Genomic DNA, 18874 nt, shown 5'->3' on the forward strand with positions numbered 1-18874 from the left:
AAAATAAATAGCAAATATAATTTTCTAATCAGATATATTATGGGCTGTAAAAAGTCAAAATTTTAATCGATTTTAGACGGCAACGATAAAAAAACAAACCGTGTCGACCCACAGGACACGCCTAAAACCCATTTCCACTAGCAAATAAAAACAACCAGAAAGCCATGGAGCGACTTCTCCACGTCAGTCATGATGCTAAAACATCTAAACCGTCCAAGTCATTCAAATGTAATTCTCTGACTGATTTAAACGGCTACGATTTCTAGACCTCGCTGATTCCGATCCACCTGAGAATTTTCTGAGAACCTTTACAACGACCTCCTAACAAATATAAAGAAAATAACAAACGCGCTCTCTCTCTCTTTCTCTCTCTCATTTCAATCCCCTTCCTGCAGATCTACGATTTCACTGAGCTGCGGGGCTCGATCGATAATATCTTACTGTCTGGAACTTGGCTTCGTAAATTTCATCGCGTGAAGATCTGGAAATGTCGGTGAGTTCATAGATCGGGATTTATTTTTGTAATGTATGTTGATAGATTTCGTTTTAATGGATGAATCAGTGCGATGAAGAAGTTTCTGCATTTGTGTGGAGTTCGATTTATTTTTTTAAAAAATTTTGTGAAGGGTGGTAAAAATGCTTGAGCTGTGCAAAAACAGAGGATATGGATAGATTTTGATGTGTTTTAGACTTTGGCATCAGATTTGTGATGTAGCATAAGCTTTTTTTGGTTGAAAATTGTATATTATGTTTGAGGTGAAGAATTTTGTATTTGTTTTTGTGTTTGGGATAGTTGTTTGGGAGATATGTGTTTGTATGACTGACATCTAGTTGGCAAATATGTCCAGTGATTAGGGTTTATGAAAAAGAACTTTCTTTAATATATATGTGTTTGTTTATCATGTTTAAAAAACAAAATACAAAGTTATTTTAGGGTCAGGCTTTTGGCTTTTTCTGCTATATTTGGAATAGGGTAAAGTAGGAGCATGGAAAGGTAGAGTAACCATAAACGAAAGTAACTAAAAGAGGTGGTATGAAAGACTTTTAGAATTTGAGTTGTTTGGTTGGCAGTAAAACTAATACGAAATAATTTTTGGGGGGAATTTAGAATGTCCTGATTATGGCATTTTCAGTGTATTCCGAATTCATGCAAATCGAGTAAATTCAAAATATACCATGTCATGTATAAAATTGGAAGTGGTCATGATCTCATCCACTCTATCATCCATGTCTCAACAATTGTTGCATTTATCATCTGTAATTGCCATTGTCCACAATTGTTGTTGTTGCCATCCATGTCTATTGTAAGTGTCATTTTTCACATCACTCAACTCTTGACACCGTCGGTCCAAACAACTTCATCCAAACATATGCCATCCCCACCAATTCTATTCACCATCATCACCGCCCCATCGATCTCATTTCCATTGTTGCTTTATTTGTAGTTTATAAATAATTATATGCTTGATTTTACTTCCAAATTAAGAAAATTTAGTAATACAAAAATTTTGATTGATTTTACTTCCAAATTAAAAAAAAAAAAAGATTCGGTGAAATTATTTTACAACATGTCAAACAACCCTTTAGATTCCACAGACACTTTATTTATTTTACACTATATGTATGAAATACTCATTTTATACTTTCAACTAAACAACATCCTAAACATTTCACTTTGCTCTAATTTGGACATTGTGATTAATCCACTATTTAGGGATTACTATTCCAATGGTATTGCTGAAATCACCTTAAAGGGAATTGATCTTTTCTTGTTTGAACCTCAGAAATTCCATTTAATTGTGCCATACTAGAAGGAATTGAATGGATTATGATGAAGCATGAAAAAAGAGGAACATTCGGAGCCATATAAAAATTAATAATACTTTCATCATTGCATTTACTTTGAACTCTAGTTTTTGAAATATCATTATATTACTTTTCTGCTGCTTAAGTACAACAACAACAACAACAACATCAAGCCTTTATCCCACTACGTGGGGTCGGCTACATGAGTCCTTTTTCTCCATTGTGTCCTATTAAAAGTCAAATTCTCTTTTAAATCTAATAAAGAAAGGTCATTCATAATATTTTCTAACCAAGTCTTTTTATAACAAAGCTGCTTAAGTATTGTAGTAAAATTGACTAAGGTTGTTTGTGCTTCGACCCAAACTCAAGACCAGCTAAAAGTCATTGGATCTAATCTCAAGTCAAGCAAAGAATCATTATAATCTAGCTTGATTTGATTTGATTTGAATTACTTAAAACTCGGTAACTTTGATTCAAGCCAAAAATCAATTTGTTCTTGATTGATTTTCGATCTTGTAAGGTAATGCCTTAGTCCAACATACATACATACACTCATCCATATATAACAGTATCTTTTATTAGGACACTATTGTGCTTATTGCATCAATTTTGAAACTTATCTCATGCATTTACAAGCTTAAACTATATTTACTTTCTAGATTGATAGTTGACACTTCTCTTCTTTATTATGTTGATCCGGTGCTTCTTTTGACCATGATTTCATTTTTATTTTCTTTGGATTTATTTGGTTTCTGGTTGATGAAAGCTTCACTTATTATCCGTTAACCTCTATGCTGTTGCAGGCAAAAACAGTTAAAGTGAGCAATATATCCTTGTTAGCATCTCAGCAAGATGTTAGAGAATTCTTCTCATTTTCTGGAGATATTGTTTATGTTGAAATGCAGAGGTCCTCTCTTATTCTGATAGAATGCACTTTTTTTTTATTTTAATAGAGCTTCTCATAAGTTCAATTATTCTCTTCCATTAGTGAGCCTGATGGATCTTGGCTTGCATATGTAACATTCAAAGATACACAAGGAGCAGACACTGCTGTACTTCTCTCTGTGAGTTTGTTGTCCCTATTCCGACCCTAGATTGCAGGAAACAGATGTTTCTCTTAATACTTGTGTTTAATTTTGCCATCCATTTCCTTAAAAAGTTATGGTTCATGAGCAGGGTGCAACTATTGCTGATCGTGTTGTAACAGTAACATATGCGGACAATTACAAGTTACCACCTGAAGCTTGCCAAACAACTACGGTAAATGCTTTTTCCTCCGTGGCAGGCATTTGTTAGATAACCATAGTCATGAACAAAAGATCGAGAGCTAAAATGCATTAGTTTAACTGCGTTACACGTCTAGTACTTTTTTAATCCTAGAGAGTTGGATTCGACTAATTAAATTTGATATTGGGAATTGAAAAAACATGATTAATTATTTTAAATTTCAACCATTCAAAGATATGGATGGATGGCATAAGCCCCACAATGATAAAACTTCTATGCTTCTGAAGGATAGTAGTTCACGTTCTTAATTTCTCTCTCTTCTAAAAACTACGTTCTCTCTTTTATCATCATCAATTATAGAAAATATAGAGTAGCTAAGAAAGTTTGGCTTGTTTCTTATTTCAATGAGTATTTATACATAAAACTATTCAAGAAATAAAGGGAAATAATTAATTATGATAGCCTTTTTTTTTTTAAAATCGGAATAGGTTGTTCGCCCCTTTCATGCCTTCCTTTGGATTCAATTTACCTTGTCCATTGATCTCATAGGGGCAATCCATGGCCTGATTCTTTTCTTTGTTGTGCATGAATACATGGGAGGGATGTTTGACCTTCAAGTTATAGAATATCATTTTTTATAGAGAATCCCTTTCTCAAAACTTGATTGGAGGTATCTGAAAACTCTATAAGAGGCTTGAAGGTGAGATTCTTTTGGATTATGCATTTATGAGACTTGTTACAAAGGTGATGCTAGGATCAGGGTGTGATAGTATTAGTTTTTCTAATTTTTGATATTGTCTTATGTACACTTCTATTTTTTCCTTCATCCATGTCTACTTTTTGGTTTTGTTCTGTTGGAGTTTCGCATGACTTATAATCAATATTTTTGTTTCTGTTAATAGATCTATTTGTCGGAAGATAAAAACTCCTTGTTTTGATTGAGCAACTTCTATATCTAAGAAATATTTGAGTTTGCTCAATTCGTTGATTTCAAGTTCTTTAGCAGATTTCTTCCGAAGTGATTCCTTTTCTTCATTGTTATCACCTATAATAATTATATCATTAGCATACACAATGAAAACTAAAAATTTCCATTATTACAGTGTTTTATGAATACTGTATGATCTTTTTGGCTTTTTTATATCTTACTATGTTCATGATTTTTATAAATATATCAAATCATGCACTTGGAGATTGTTTAAGACTAATTCCTTTTATAGACTTGAAAGGGTACAATGATTGGAGCTATTAGAGTTTGTGTAGTTGGAATGTCTAGATAGAAGATAGTGATTTCATCAAATTTATCTTCCAGTTGATTGTTCTTCCCTTGAAGATGAGTTTGGTTTCAAAACCTTTAATTTTTCATTAAATGTGGCATCTTTTGAAGTGACGAATTTTTTGGTAATAGGTTGATAATACTTGTACCCTTTTTTAGTAGAAGAATACCTTTCAAATCACATTTGAATGCTCTAGGATCAAGCTTATCTCAGTGTTGTTTGTGTATGTGAACATAAGTAATATACCTAAATATTTTTCAAGGAATTTTTAGAAGAAAAAAAAATGAGGAAGAATCCTCAATTTAGTTTAGGAAACTTTTGAAACTAATCACTCCTTAGGGTATTCGATTGACTAGGTATGTGGCAGTTAGAACTAATACTCTCCAATATTTTTTAGAAACTTGGTTTAAAAAAAAATAAAAGTCTTGGTGGCTATCAGAAGGTGATGATTTTTCCTTTCTTTTGCCCTATATTGTTAGAGGTTGTCAGGTTAAAAGGATTGTTGGATAATATATTCTTTACTAAAAAAAATATAAATATTGATTGAAATGATCATGAGCATTATCAGTAAGATACATCGTGATGTTAGTATTAAATTAATTTTTATCATAACAGCAAAATTAAGGAGAATAATGCTGATGCCTTATTTTTAATTGATAAGGTATATTTCGTGTCACTATAGTGCAATAATCAATACAACAACAACAACAACAACATCAAGCCTTTATCCCACTACGTGTGGTCGGCTACATGAATCCTTTTTCTCCATTGTGTTTTATTAAAGGTCAAATTCTCGTTTAAATCTAATAAAGAAAGGTCATTCCTAATATTTTCTAACCAAGTCTTTTTAGGTATGCCTCTACCTTTCTTAACATAAGTCAAATATAATACCTCTACTCTCTTAACCGGGTCATTGGAAGGCCGTCGTTTTATGTGAACAAACCATCTAAGGCGACTCTCTCTAATCTTATCCTTTACTGGAGCTACTCCAACCTTTTCACGTATATGCTCATTTCGTATCCTATCTCTAAGGGTAAAGCCACTCATCCACCTGAGCATCCTCATCTCTGCCACACTTAACTTAGTATTATGCTTCTCTTTTAATGGCCAACATTCAGCACCATAAAGCATTGCAGGCCTCACTACCATCTTATAGAATTTTCCCTTAAGTTTGAGGGTTACTTTTTTATCACACAACAAGCCCGATGCATTTCTCCACTTCAACCATCCAACTTGAATTCTGCTGATAATATCCCCATCTATTTCACCATCACTCTGAACAATAGATCTAAGATATCTAAAACATGTACTCTTATTAATGACTTGATCGCCCAAAGTCACAATCCCCTCACTAGGTCTATTACTACTAAAATTACACTCCATATATTCCATTTTAGATCTACTCAAGCGAAAATCTTTAATCTCTAATGTTGACCTCCATAATTTAAGTTTACTTTCAACTCCCTCTCTAGTCTTATCAACGAGAAGAATATCATCAGCAAAAAGCATACACCAAGGTACATCCTCTTGCAAATGTCCAGTGAGAACATCCATGACTAAAGCAAAAAGATATGGGCTTAAGGCAGATCCTTGATGTAACCCAACCGAAATAGAGAAATACTTGGTCAAACCACCTTGTGTTTGAACACAAGTAATAGCTCTCGAAATGTTAGAAATTTTTTAGGGTTCCTAAATATTAGAGTGAATTAATATAAAAAGCAGTAGAGGACTTGAAATCACTATCAAAAAATGAAGCACGATCATATTTTATAATTTCACAAGTCTCACAATGAAAGTATCCAACACAAAAAAATGAAGCACATCATATTTTATAGTTTCATAAGTCTGATAATGAAAATATTCATTACTAATATTTATAAAAGAGAGAAAAATATTGTCACATCCCAGTATTTATTTTGGAAGAATTATCTATTTTATCTTTGTAATTATTTACAAGAGCTTTTATAAATAATCAATATAACTCAATATCCAACGAAAGTAATTAAATATAATACACCAGAAAAATATTTACTATATTCATTTACCAAAATCACATTTATATAGCCAAAAGATCACTAACAATCACAATCTATCAATTGCTCCTGACTACAAAAAAAGGAGAAAATACAAAACAAAATCAAAGAAAAAATCGAGAATCTCAATAAGTCTCACTCCACATAATCATGACCCTTTCTCTGATATGAAATCAGTAAAATCATATAACAAGCTTACAAATCTCAGCAAAAATCCCAAAATTTGTTAAAGTTTTTAATACAATATTTGAAAAATCGATATGCATGCCCATCTCAATCAAAAGAATCAATAATGATCAATTCTCAATCATCACTTGTACAATTCAATATGATTAATAACAAAAAGTGAGAATCAACACACTTTAATGATCAATCATCACTTGGACGATTCAATATAATTAATAACAAAAAGTGAGAATCAACACACTTAAATTCATAAATCAACAACGGGTGCGAAAATGTAAATACATCTGTAATCAATAAATCGGTGATCAATAAATCAGTATTGTAGCATGAACATATATGTTTAAATGTCATTAGTCTTGTCCATCTTATCAATTATCTATTATATGAAATCAGTACATGTAATGCACACACTTCTCTATTTTTTCTATCAATGCTATCAATGTATGGATAACATCAGTGTATGATTCAGCAAGACAGAACATCTAGCTTTAATGTGGTGTTTTCATTCTTTCATTTGTATTCATTGCATCATTATATCATCTTTATTATCATTATCTTTATCATTATTATTACAAGCGACTTTCAATAAATCATTAAGAGTCGTCACGCTCTGCCCGTCGACGTAATCGGTTATCAGTTATAGGCTACAACTAGAATGACACTACAAATCATTTTTAAAGGAAAACCTATCGACCCGCCCTCATGCATAGAGTATTATATTTTAACGGTTAACCCGAGTTAATTATAATATTAACAATCAGCTTTCCTTGTTTATATGCATGTACTACATTTATTTCATATCAGTTGTATCAAGTTCTCCTTCATGCATGAAATGTAACATGAACTGCTAAAATCTATAAATCCAAAAAAATATGTATAATAATTGATAGCTTTAGAAAATAACAACTTTTATTTTAACCTGTAAAATTCAATAATATTACAGTCAACATATCCATAAAGTTCATATCTATCATATACGAAAAGTTACACGGTAAAAATATGATATATCATAATAAAATATATTTTTATCGAATCAAGAGAGATTAATTTCATCAAACTCGAAATCATTGAAAACTAAAGTGAGATTTGAATTACTTGCAATGATCAAAAGACTTTTTATTAGAAGTGACAAACAAAAATGACCAAAGCCCGCTTTCTCTCTATTCCCTCTATCCTCTTTCTCTCTCTTTCCCTCTCTTTTTTCATGGCAAGCCATCAAAAATGGGTGAGGAGGTGGCGGCGCTGGAGGCTTTTAGTGCTTAGGATTTAATTAAAATCATATAGAAACACTGTTAGTGGCTTAGCACCGCAGCACTCCTATTCAGCTCTGCATGTTGAATCCAAAATTACTATAGAACAGAGGTTTCAATGCCGCGGTGACGATTTCTAGTGTCACTGCGCTCAAAGGCCAATGCCTCAGTGCCGCAGTTCAAACAAAAATTTGAATTTTATCTTCAAGAGGGTAGTTCCTATTTTTTTCTCTAGCTTGGCTAATTGTCTTCCCCATAGTGAGATCCTAAAATATATCTTATTATTGAAAAGGTTATCTTGCATTTGTATTTTTTAGTGATTTTATGGATTAATAGATATTTAATATAAGATGAGAAATATGTAGTATATTATTAAGTGCAAATATTAGAGAAATTGTAATATTCTCTTGGCATGCAATAGTTATTAGGGAACTACCAACTTTTTAAATTTGTTTATTATTGGAGTAGGTTTTATAAGTTTGAAAAATATTAGCAAGGTTTGTCATATGATTAGTGGCTCATGAATTAAGGATCCTTGATGAGAACTATTTGAGGCATTAAAGACACAAAAGTTAGAATTTGTACTATCTTGAGTTAGAGCATGGTCCTAATAATTTTTCAAGGGATTTGATGAATTTTCTAAGTTTGTCAATTTCTTATGAGTTGAGCCCTTATGATTTCATAAGACAAGCCTGCCCTTTTGAATGATCTTTTTTGTTTCCATCATAGCCTTGAGGCTTTTTATGGAGTTTCTAACATTTGTTTTTTGATGTGCCCCTTTTTTTTATTAGTTGCATTATAGATTGCTTTTAGGAAAAAAGATTTTTGTCCTTTTGATGAAGAATCAATGACAACAAGTCCTTTACCTTGAGATTCAATGATTATCACTGCAAAGTTTCAGAGATAAGGTTATCAAGTATTACCATGATTCTTCCTTCTTCGCACATATGAGTGAGAAATACTTTATTTAAAGTTGGTAGGTTTTCTTTGTTTAAAATATGAACACGAACTTGATCAAATTTTTTATTAAGTCTTACAATAAGCAAAAAACTCTCTTTCTATAAATTATTTGAGAGTCACCTCATAATTGTTGTACATCACCTTTAGATTTGGCAACAATCCAGTTTAAGCCAATAAACCTTTATTGCTTTAAAATATTTAATGATGGGGAGGTTACTTTGATTGGTTGTTAAAATCTTAATTTTAATCTCACGGATAAGAGCAATATCCTAAACTTTTGAGTATGTTTATTTGACGATATCGATTATCTTTTGTGATTGTTAGAAAAATGCAGACAACATGTTGTATCATAACACGTGATGATTGGAATCAACTTCATCCCAACGAGCAAATCTTGAATCTTTTTGGCTTTAGAGGTTACTCCACAAGATGGTGGAGTTTTCCCTTTCCTTATAGGACCATAATTTCGGACCTCTTTAATTAGTTTATTCCATTCAAGCGACATGAGGCATGTAGACATTAGAACTCTCTATTAGTTTGATTGTCACTGTTCAAAATATTTGACTCGTTGAAGGAGAATAGAGTGAAAAGAAGAGTAACAGAGTTTGCAAAAGAGAACCTAAGAGCAAGTTGAAAATAAAGAATGGATAAGAAAGTTTGGCTTGTTTACTAATCATAGTGTATAAATACAAAACTACTACAGAAATGGAAGGAAGCTATTAATTATAATTGCAAAAAAAAAAAAAAAAAACCCTTTTGCCATCTTTTGGATTCAATTGGCCTTGTGGATTGATGCCAAGGGAGCAATCCAAAGCCGCCTCCTTTACTTCCTTGTGTACGTTTCCTTGTAAACAATAGACCCGTGGATCCTCTTTTTTACTTCCCCAGCATCCACTTGCCCACCTCAAGAACATGAATAAAAAAGAAAAGATTAATATTAATATAGTAGTAACCCATACACCATCAATACAGACACCAGTGCCCAAATTTAAAGTGCTTCATCAATCTATTTAAAGTGAGCAACAGACAGTATCCATGGAATGCTGGAATTCCCAATAACATAATTTAGTCTTCGGATCCTTTTTGAAGTATCCATATTTTCTTATGGTGGTATTTTGAGAACTTATTAAGTAAGAGTTAAAAAAATCATTTGTTAAAAGCATAATAAACTAAATAATAAAGTATATTATAGTCTTATAGGAATTGAGTTAGCTCTTAATAAGATGTGTTAACATTTATTTTTAATGGAATTTAAAAATTAAAAGGTTGTTAAATGATTGAAGTGTTTTTGGTACTAATAATTAAGAATAAAAAAGATGTTCAAGGTTATGCTAAGCATAGAAGAGTAAAATTTAAGGGTTTATGTTAGAGATTTTTTAAACTTAGGCTTATAATTACATGTATTGAAGAATTAATTTTAATTTATTCTATGTATTGAAGAATTAATGTTATTTTAAGATTCTCTTCGGAAGTGATTTTTATGTATGGCGTTAATGAAGAAGGATAGAGATTAAATGAAAATATATTTTTATGATTCCTACTAGCTTTAGGAACACTTAATTATGTACCATGATTAGTATGGTGGGCATTAAGAAAAAATCTATATGTTGAAGTTAATGATAAGTGATAAGCAGTTGATAAGCTAGCCACCCACTCACAAGCAGAGTCTGCTCTAGCTCGTTTCCTCTACGTCCGCCATCCCTGATCAAATAGCAACAACCACTCCACCTCATTATTTCATGTCTCCTTATGCTTCTATATATATTCACTACTACTGTAACACTGTAGTTACTTTTGATTTTTGTATGAATACAGCTTCTTAGTTCAGCCATTCTTCTTCTCTTTGCTTTTCTTTCTTCACTTTCCTCACTCTGCAGCGTCGTCTTTATGGTATCAGATCCCCATCAAGCTTAACAGCTCGGCTCCCTAGGAATGACACACTCTAAGCTCACCCTCTACAAATGTTCAGCCAAGCAGCCTACCCAACACCGAAAACCCCATCCCACCCTCCCTCAAATTCCTCATATCTACCTGAAAACCTTTCTCCACACACAGCTCCAAAGTGACAACTGCCTAATCTGGCAGCTTCATGTCCTCAAAATATTTACAGCAAATGACTATGAAGAATTTCTAACCGGATCAACTTGCTGTCCACCCAGGTATACTACCTCAAACGCCAATGAGACCATACCAAACCCCAGCTTCATCTCCTGAAATTTCCTAACCTCTCTGCTGCATTATTCTCAACCATTTCACAAGCCATACTTCCATACATCCTAAATCTCACCTCATGCCATGAAGTATGGACAACCTTAGAAAAATGCCTACAACCTACAAACCGATCAAGGGTCATCCAACTCGAAAATGAACTACGCAATATATCAATGGGAAACCAGACCATGTCACAATATCTTTCACACATCAAGTCACTCAGTGATAATATTGCAATAGTCAGATCCCACATCGACAAGAAGATATCATCCTATGCATCCTAAATGCATCCTAAATGGCTTGCCACCTTGTACCAATCCTTCAAAATAACCATTCAAACCATGTTACATCCCATTAGCCTTGATGATCTCTACTCCCTCCCATGCAGTGAAGAAATAAACATCGCAAACAATCTCACGAAACACCTTCCAGCATTCAGGAGACTTCTCCATTACTGCTATTGCAGCATCACACCACAAAGTAGCTTGCAACAACAAAGGTGCACCACCAAACCCTTGGTTTCAGCCAGCAACTCGCCCACCCTTCTCCTTCATCAACAATAGCAAGAAATCAAACAACCCAAGGCCTACTTGTCAGATATGCAACAAACTTGGCCATACAACTGCCACATGATGGCATCGCTACAACCTCCAATACCCAACTCCAAACCAACCTCGACACACTGGTTTATACACCACTCAACAACCTTTCAACAACTCATAGTGGATTCTGGACTCAAGAGCATCAGCACATCTCACCAATGATTTTACCAACATTCAACAACTAACCACTTACCGGAAATGATACTGTCTCCATTGGCAACGACGCCACTCTGCACATCTAACTCCTAACAAGGCATCCTGCCAACGCCTCCTCCGCATCGTAAGCTTGTTCTCAATAATCTTTTCCACGCACCCTTTCTCAAACACAACTTACGATCCATTCATAAACTCACAAAGGACAACAACTGTTATATTCTCTTTGATTCTAACGGTTTTGTCAACACTGGTCTATAGAACTCCCAACCTCTCCTCCATGGCATCAGTTTATGGACTCTACTCCATCCGCCAACCTTAGCCACACATGCATTGACCTCGCAACTCATCTCTCTCAAGCTCTGGGATGCTCGACTAGGTCATCCAAGCACCTCCATCATGTCTAAGTTAGCCAAGAAATTAAAAATATATTGTAATCAATCACTACTATGTTCTTCATGTTATGTAGCTAAAATCCACAAACTACCTTTTATAACCAATGATATTAATACTTCCAAACCACTGGAAATTCTCCACACAGACGTATGGGGACCTTCACCTGAACCCTCTCTTCATGGCACATGATATTACATCTCCACAGTAGACAATTTTTCTAAATTCAATTAGACCTTCCCCATGAAACAAAACCAGGAACCTGTAATATCATTATTCAATTTATTCATTTTGCAGAAAAGCACTTTAACAAAACAATAAAAATCATAAGATCAAATGGAGGAGGTGAATACACCTCTAAACAACTACACAACTTCTTATCAAAAAAAGGAATAACCATCAATGCAGCTGCCTCTACACACCCGAACAAAACAGTCTTGTCCAACGCAAACACATACATCTTATTGAAACTACACGCACACTTCTACTTGCCTCAAAACTACCACTCAATTTTTGGACAACCCTCAAAACAGCCACCTACCTAATCAACAGACTATCATCTAAACCAAACCATTTCAAATCCCAATTTTAACTACCATACAAAAAACACCCATCGTACACTCATCTTAAACTCTTCAAATGCCTCTGTTTTCCATGGCCAAAATGCTCCAACAACAACAAACTATCCCCAAAATCAACAACATGCATCTTTCTCGGCTACCCAGACCACTACAAAGGATATTACTATCTCGATCAGCAATCAGACACCACCTCAAGCTCTCCACTACTACTAATACCACATTCCACAATACCTCCAGCAACTACAACCCCTCCTCCCAACTCCACCACACCACACCCCTCCCCAACAGCTCAACAAGATAACTCATCACCTTCATATCTCACACCTCCAAATCAAATCTCTCATTCAGATCAACCCGCCGCAATATCACCCCACCTAAACCCACTACTACTCATCCAATTTAAACAACGTTCAAAACAAGTCACTTAAATTCCCGTCAGATTCTCAACCTACACTCTCCACTTCACTTAGCTATTACACCATTGTGCTACTCTCAAGCATCAAAACACCCCGAATGGCATCAAACAATGTCCGCAGAATTCTTAGCTCTCCAACGACAAGGCACATGGACCCTCATCCCCCTCCAACCAGTCAAATTATCCTTGGCTGCAAATGGACCTATAGAATCAAACTCAACCTCAATGAAACCATCAATCATCATAAATCCCGACTTGTAGCTCAGGGATACAAACAATAATATAACATATATTACTCAAAAACATTCAGCCCAGTGGCAAAGCTACCCACCATACGCATCCTCTTCACTATCGCACTCAATTATCATTGGTCCATTCATCAGCTCAACATCTCAAATGCATTTCTCCACGGCACCCTCAGTAAAACCTTCTACATGTCTCAACCCAATGGATTCATATACCCAAACCACCCCAATTATGTCTACAAACTTCACAAAGTCATATATGGCCTTAAACAAGCACCCAGACAGCAGTTCCACGCCTTCTCCACCTTCCTCCTACAACGCGACATCAAAATCAGTAAGTCTGACCCCCTTCCCTCTTCATCTTATCAAATACTAACACCTCCATCTTCCTCCTCCTATACGCCAACGATATCCTACTAATCGACAATAACGCCACCCTCAACACCTTAACTCACAATCTATAGAAACATTTCTCACTCAAAATTCTTGGCCCACCATCTCTATTCCTTGGCATTCAAATAACCTCTACCCCCTCATTCTTTCTCCATCAAACCCAATACGCCACCTAAATTCTCAGCAAATTTGACCTCAAGGACTACAAACCTATGGCATCACCAAATTCTCTAAAACCCTCCAAATTACCTGCCTCAATACTCGACTTCCATGACCAAGCTCTCTATCACCAAAGAGCCTCCCTTCAATACCTTACTATAACAAGACCTGACATTGCATACACCACCAACCATCTCTACCGATTTGTGCAAAATCCCCAAATTTATCACTATCAACAGATGAAACGCCTTCTACACTACATCAATGGAACCGCCCACTTTGGCCTTTCCATCACTCATGGCAATTTCACGCTACACTCTGACTCTGACTCCGACTTAGACTGGGCTTCGGATCCACTCTGACTCCGACTTAGATTGGGCTTCAAATCGACCACTGGCTTCTATTCCTTTCTCCTCAACAATCTCATCTCCTAGAGCGTCAAGAAGAAACCAACCATTTCCAAATCCTCAACCGAAGCAGAATATAGAGCTCTTGCCAGCATTGCCTCCGACATCGTCTGGCTTTGCGATCTACTGGCTGACTTCAACATACCTCAACCCCACACCACCCCAACACATTGTGACAATATCTCTGCACTCGCCTTAGCAACAAATCCAGTATTCCACGCAAGAACTAAGCACATCGAGATAGAATACCACTTCATCCGCGAGAAAATCCAATCCAAAGAAGTCTCCATCCACCATATTGACACCACTGATCAACCTGCCGACATCTTCACGAAGCCTCTCTCTCCTACCAGATTTCATTCATTGCTCCCCAGAGGTTAAATTTGAGGGGCCCTGATAAGATAAGTGATAAGAAGTTGATAAGCTAGCCACCCGCTCACAAGCAAAGTCTGCTCCAGCTTGTTTCCACTACGTCTGCCATCCCTTATCAGATAGCAACAATCACTCCACCTCATTATTTCACACATCTCTTTATGCTTCTATATATTCGCTACTACTATAACATTGTAGTTATCTTTTGATTTTAGTATGAATACAACCCATTAGTTCAGCCATTCTTCTTCTCTCTGCTTTTCATTCTTCGCTTTCCTTACTTTCCAGCATCCTCTTTAGTTAAGTTATTAAATATTTGTCTAAGGAGCATTAACCAGCGAAAATATTTTATAAGATAAAAGGTGGTAGGATTTATTGAATAATGGGTGGATATATGCAGCGGCGGAGCTAGAAAATTTTCATAGTAGGGGTCTAATTTATTTATTTTTTCTCACAACTTTTTTATATCTGGACTTGGGACCAGCGTTGACAGTTTTAAAATTTTTTAAAAATATAAACTACTAAATATAGGATGAAAAATACTTACAATTTAAGTTCTTGACATTAATACTAAATTTATTGAATTGCTTGTTCATTTAGACATATAAAATATTTGTTAATATGAATAAGTCAAGTACTCAATAAAAAATTTAACTTAATTATTATTAAGTGCAAGTACTTTTTCAATTAATTTGGCAAGTATAAATCAAATTTGATTATCGAAGAATTTAAATGAGTCAAGTATGAACATATATGTGAAAACTCGGCTTGAGCTCGACCCAATAATAATTTGTAGTTTGACCAGGCCAATTTTAATTCATAATATACCTGGCTCGGTTCGACCCACTCATAACCTTAGTTAGTCATGCTCGTTAAGTTCAAGTTCTGTAAGCTCTTTTCAATTGTTGCACTGATACCTGAAAGAGTTTCAAGTGTATTTGAATATAAAACCAAAGATCTTTGCACAACATTCCAAAAAACTTCAAGCTGTTTCTTCACAAAGCCAAATTTGAAGTCCATTTTCTTCATTCCAAATAACTTATTTTTATTTCTAAAATCATCTCTTGGAAAATCATTTAAGAACAAAACGAAATATTCATTCAAACTCTACAAGTTGAAGCTACTTCCATTTAAGAGCTTCACTTTCCATTTCCACTGTAATTGCAACTGCACAGTCGATTAAACTCTCAAATAAAAAATTCTTTTACCTGAAAACTTCAAGAGCTTCTCCTCACTTTCAAAACAGATTCTTTTAGCAAATCTTTTGATAGCAAACACAAGAGTTTCATTGGTGTAAGATCAACTGGTCTTATTCTTTCCAATGATTTTTTTTTTCTCCATATTTGGCTGCATTAGTTTTTACAATGAAAATCTTTTTAATTCTCCTAGGCTGCATGTTCTTTCCACATCTAAACCAGCTAAACCAGGCTACTTCAGGTTCCGGAACAGAAAATCATGGCAAGCAGAAAAAATGTGTTTCCTAGCATAATCATAGCTTCAGTGACCAAAAAGTAACCCAGTAAGCAGGATACAAATGCAAATTCCAGATACTTCCGAATTTTGACAACCTAAAATGTTATTGCAAGTTCTTGCATTTTTGAAAACATTTCAAAAGAAATTGTTGTGCATACTTAGAGAACTACCTAAGTAAATTTCTGTTATTTTTCTTTTTTATATATGACTTGAATATTGTTTAAACTGATCTAATTCAACTCTGATCCATTAAAACAAGATTGCCTTGGAGGATTCTACTGTCAAGAGAGCAGAAGATATTGTAAGCAGCATGATAGCCAAGAGCCTTGTCCTTGGAAAAGATGCTCTCCATTCAGCTAAATCCTTTGATGAAAACCACCACATCATATCAACCGCAACAGCAACGGTGGCCTCCATCGATCGCCGATTTGGTCTGAGCGAGAAAATCAGCATGGGAACAGCCATGGTGAATGAGAAGATGCTTGAGGTGGATAAGCGATACCAAGTGTCAGAAATGACAAGATCAGCCATTGCTGCTGCTGAGCAGAAGGCAAGCACTGCAAGCTCTGCAGTAATGGGAAACCACTATGTGTCGACCGGCGCATCATGGATATCAAATGCCTTAAATCGAGTCGCCAGAGCAGCTGAGGATGTGACTTTGATGACCCGCGAGAAGGTGGAGAAGGTCGAGGATGAGAAGAATGAGATCATTTACAGGGAGAGGAAGGAGATGGTGAGTGAATTTGTACAGTTTCACTTGGATGATTCTTTTGGGGAGCCTGCAACTGTTCCTGTAGCCTCTGCTGATGAACACAATATAGGTAGAGTATAAGATTGTTTTTGTTTTCTCTTCATCAATCATCATTCTTTATATAGTTTTCTTCCTTTGTTGTTATTATATGTTACTCTGGCAATTCATTACCACTGGAAGCAGTTTATTAGCTTTCAGTATTATCAATTGTGTACCATAAAATTGGGTCTAGACTTGTTCCTTTTTCTGCTGTTGTGATTCAGGAAATTCAAATGTATTAGATTGGATAGATTTCTACAAATCAAATGGGATTTTTGCGAGCTATGTAATTCTTTTCTGATGTCTGATTTCTGATGTAGCTTTAAAATTTATTTGCCAAACTTAAAATGTTAAATCTTCAAGTTTCAATTTTAATTTTTTATTATGAAATTTCTTAAAGAAACAGTAAGAAAACCGTTCCAAACAAGATCTTAAAATAACCTTTGATACATAAGTGAGTATGCTATAATATATTTTTTACGAAAATAAAAATAAAGTTAATTCACACAATAGGTTTTTAATTGTAGTTTCTTAGCTTCCTTTATGAAAGGGAATCAAATTTATTAGAGTATGTTTAAGACAATCATACTTACAAAATTGTCATATTATTGCGAGAACAAAAATTCAAAAAATTATTATAAATATTATAATTTTTTTCTTTCGGAAAGAAATTATAATAATTATTTTATCTTATTTTGAAAACATTCTTTTTGTTAAAAAATTCTGAAAATTCAGCCCAAAAATTCTAGCCAATCAGAATTGAGGCAATGGTCTATATGAAAAAAAAAATTAATGCAAGCACATCTAAAGGGTTTAATTTGAATTTTAACTTTTGTAGCATGTAAAATTTGTTGTGAAATAGTTGTGGAGAATAAAGTTTTCAATAATTAAAAAAATCATTAACTTTTATAACTACTATGCTACATAATATTTTTAAAAATTAATAAAAAAATTATAACCAAATAAAAAAATGATAATAAATGAAAGATAAGAAATTACAAGTCTCCCTCTTCTCTCTTTATAAATGGTCAAAGTCCAATTGATAGAGGGAACTTGCACCCCAAGCACATCTGACTCTCTCTCCTACCAAAACAGACTTTGCTTTGACTTGCCACAGCTCCAATTCCCCTATAAATAACCCATTGAACAACACAAAATCCTTCATCACTGGCAACCAGAAGCCATGGCTTGGGATGATAGCTTCCTCTGCAACTTCCTCTTCCTCAGGACCTTCCTCTCCTTTCTATTGAAGAACCCCCCTCAACTTAGCCCTGCTGAAGCCATTGATGAAACTGATGAAGAAGATTACAAAGCTCGTTTGAATAACGTTGCAGCTCAGAAGCACTTCCATCAAAGCTTACATGCTCTTAGATCTTAGTTAAAATATTGCTCTGTACTTTTCTCATAAAGAATAGAGAGATTTTGATGAATTGCTTAGGCTTCATTTCAGAGGGCTTACTGCTTCTTAAAGCGGCTTTTCTAGCACAAAAAAATTAATTTTTATGCTAGAAAGCTGTTTTAAGAAGCAATAAAAAAATCCTCCCAAACAAAAACAAATGAGATGATTTTGTTTTATGAGATGATTTTGTATGATGTGAGCTTATATTAAAGCCATTTAATAATATTTATGTTGGATCTCTGTTTTTATTGAAAACAAATGAAATTTTAGATGACTGTTGAATTATAGATTGTTGAAGAAAATTAAAATAATTGCATGGGACTTTCAGTAAAATCAATTGAAGGGGAAAGATATGACATAATGAGCAGGATATTTGTGGATGTAATTACATGTTCATATGAATTTCAAAAAAAAAAAATTTTATGATGACTTTATCTTCACATTTTTTTTTCATGAATTCAATTCTAATTTTCTACAAAATTCAATGGATTGGCCTTTCATACAGGACACTAATTGAATGAACCAAGCAGCAAAATCTTAGA

At 34.4% G+C, this 18874-nt stretch overlaps 1 protein-coding gene across 1 annotated transcript; it reads left to right on the plus strand.

Annotated features, from left to right (window-relative positions):
* The first annotated feature begins 353 nt into the window (after positions 1–353).
* On the plus strand, positions 354–17219 carry LOC110112484 (binding partner of ACD11 1). Its single transcript, XM_020844732.2, has 5 exons — positions 354–493; positions 2610–2713; positions 2795–2870; positions 2983–3066; positions 16403–17219. Exons 1-5 carry the CDS (start codon positions 488–490, stop codon positions 16973–16975), a joined length of 843 nt encoding a protein of 280 aa, XP_020700391.1. The 5' UTR covers positions 354–487; the 3' UTR covers positions 16976–17219.
* Positions 17220–18874: the final 1655 nt, after the last annotated feature.

The sequence above is a fragment of the Dendrobium catenatum genome, unplaced genomic scaffold, assembly GCF_001605985.2.
Source record: "Dendrobium catenatum unplaced genomic scaffold, ASM160598v2 fragScaff_scaffold_621, whole genome shotgun sequence".
Lineage (NCBI taxonomy): Eukaryota > Viridiplantae > Streptophyta > Magnoliopsida > Asparagales > Orchidaceae > Dendrobium > Dendrobium catenatum.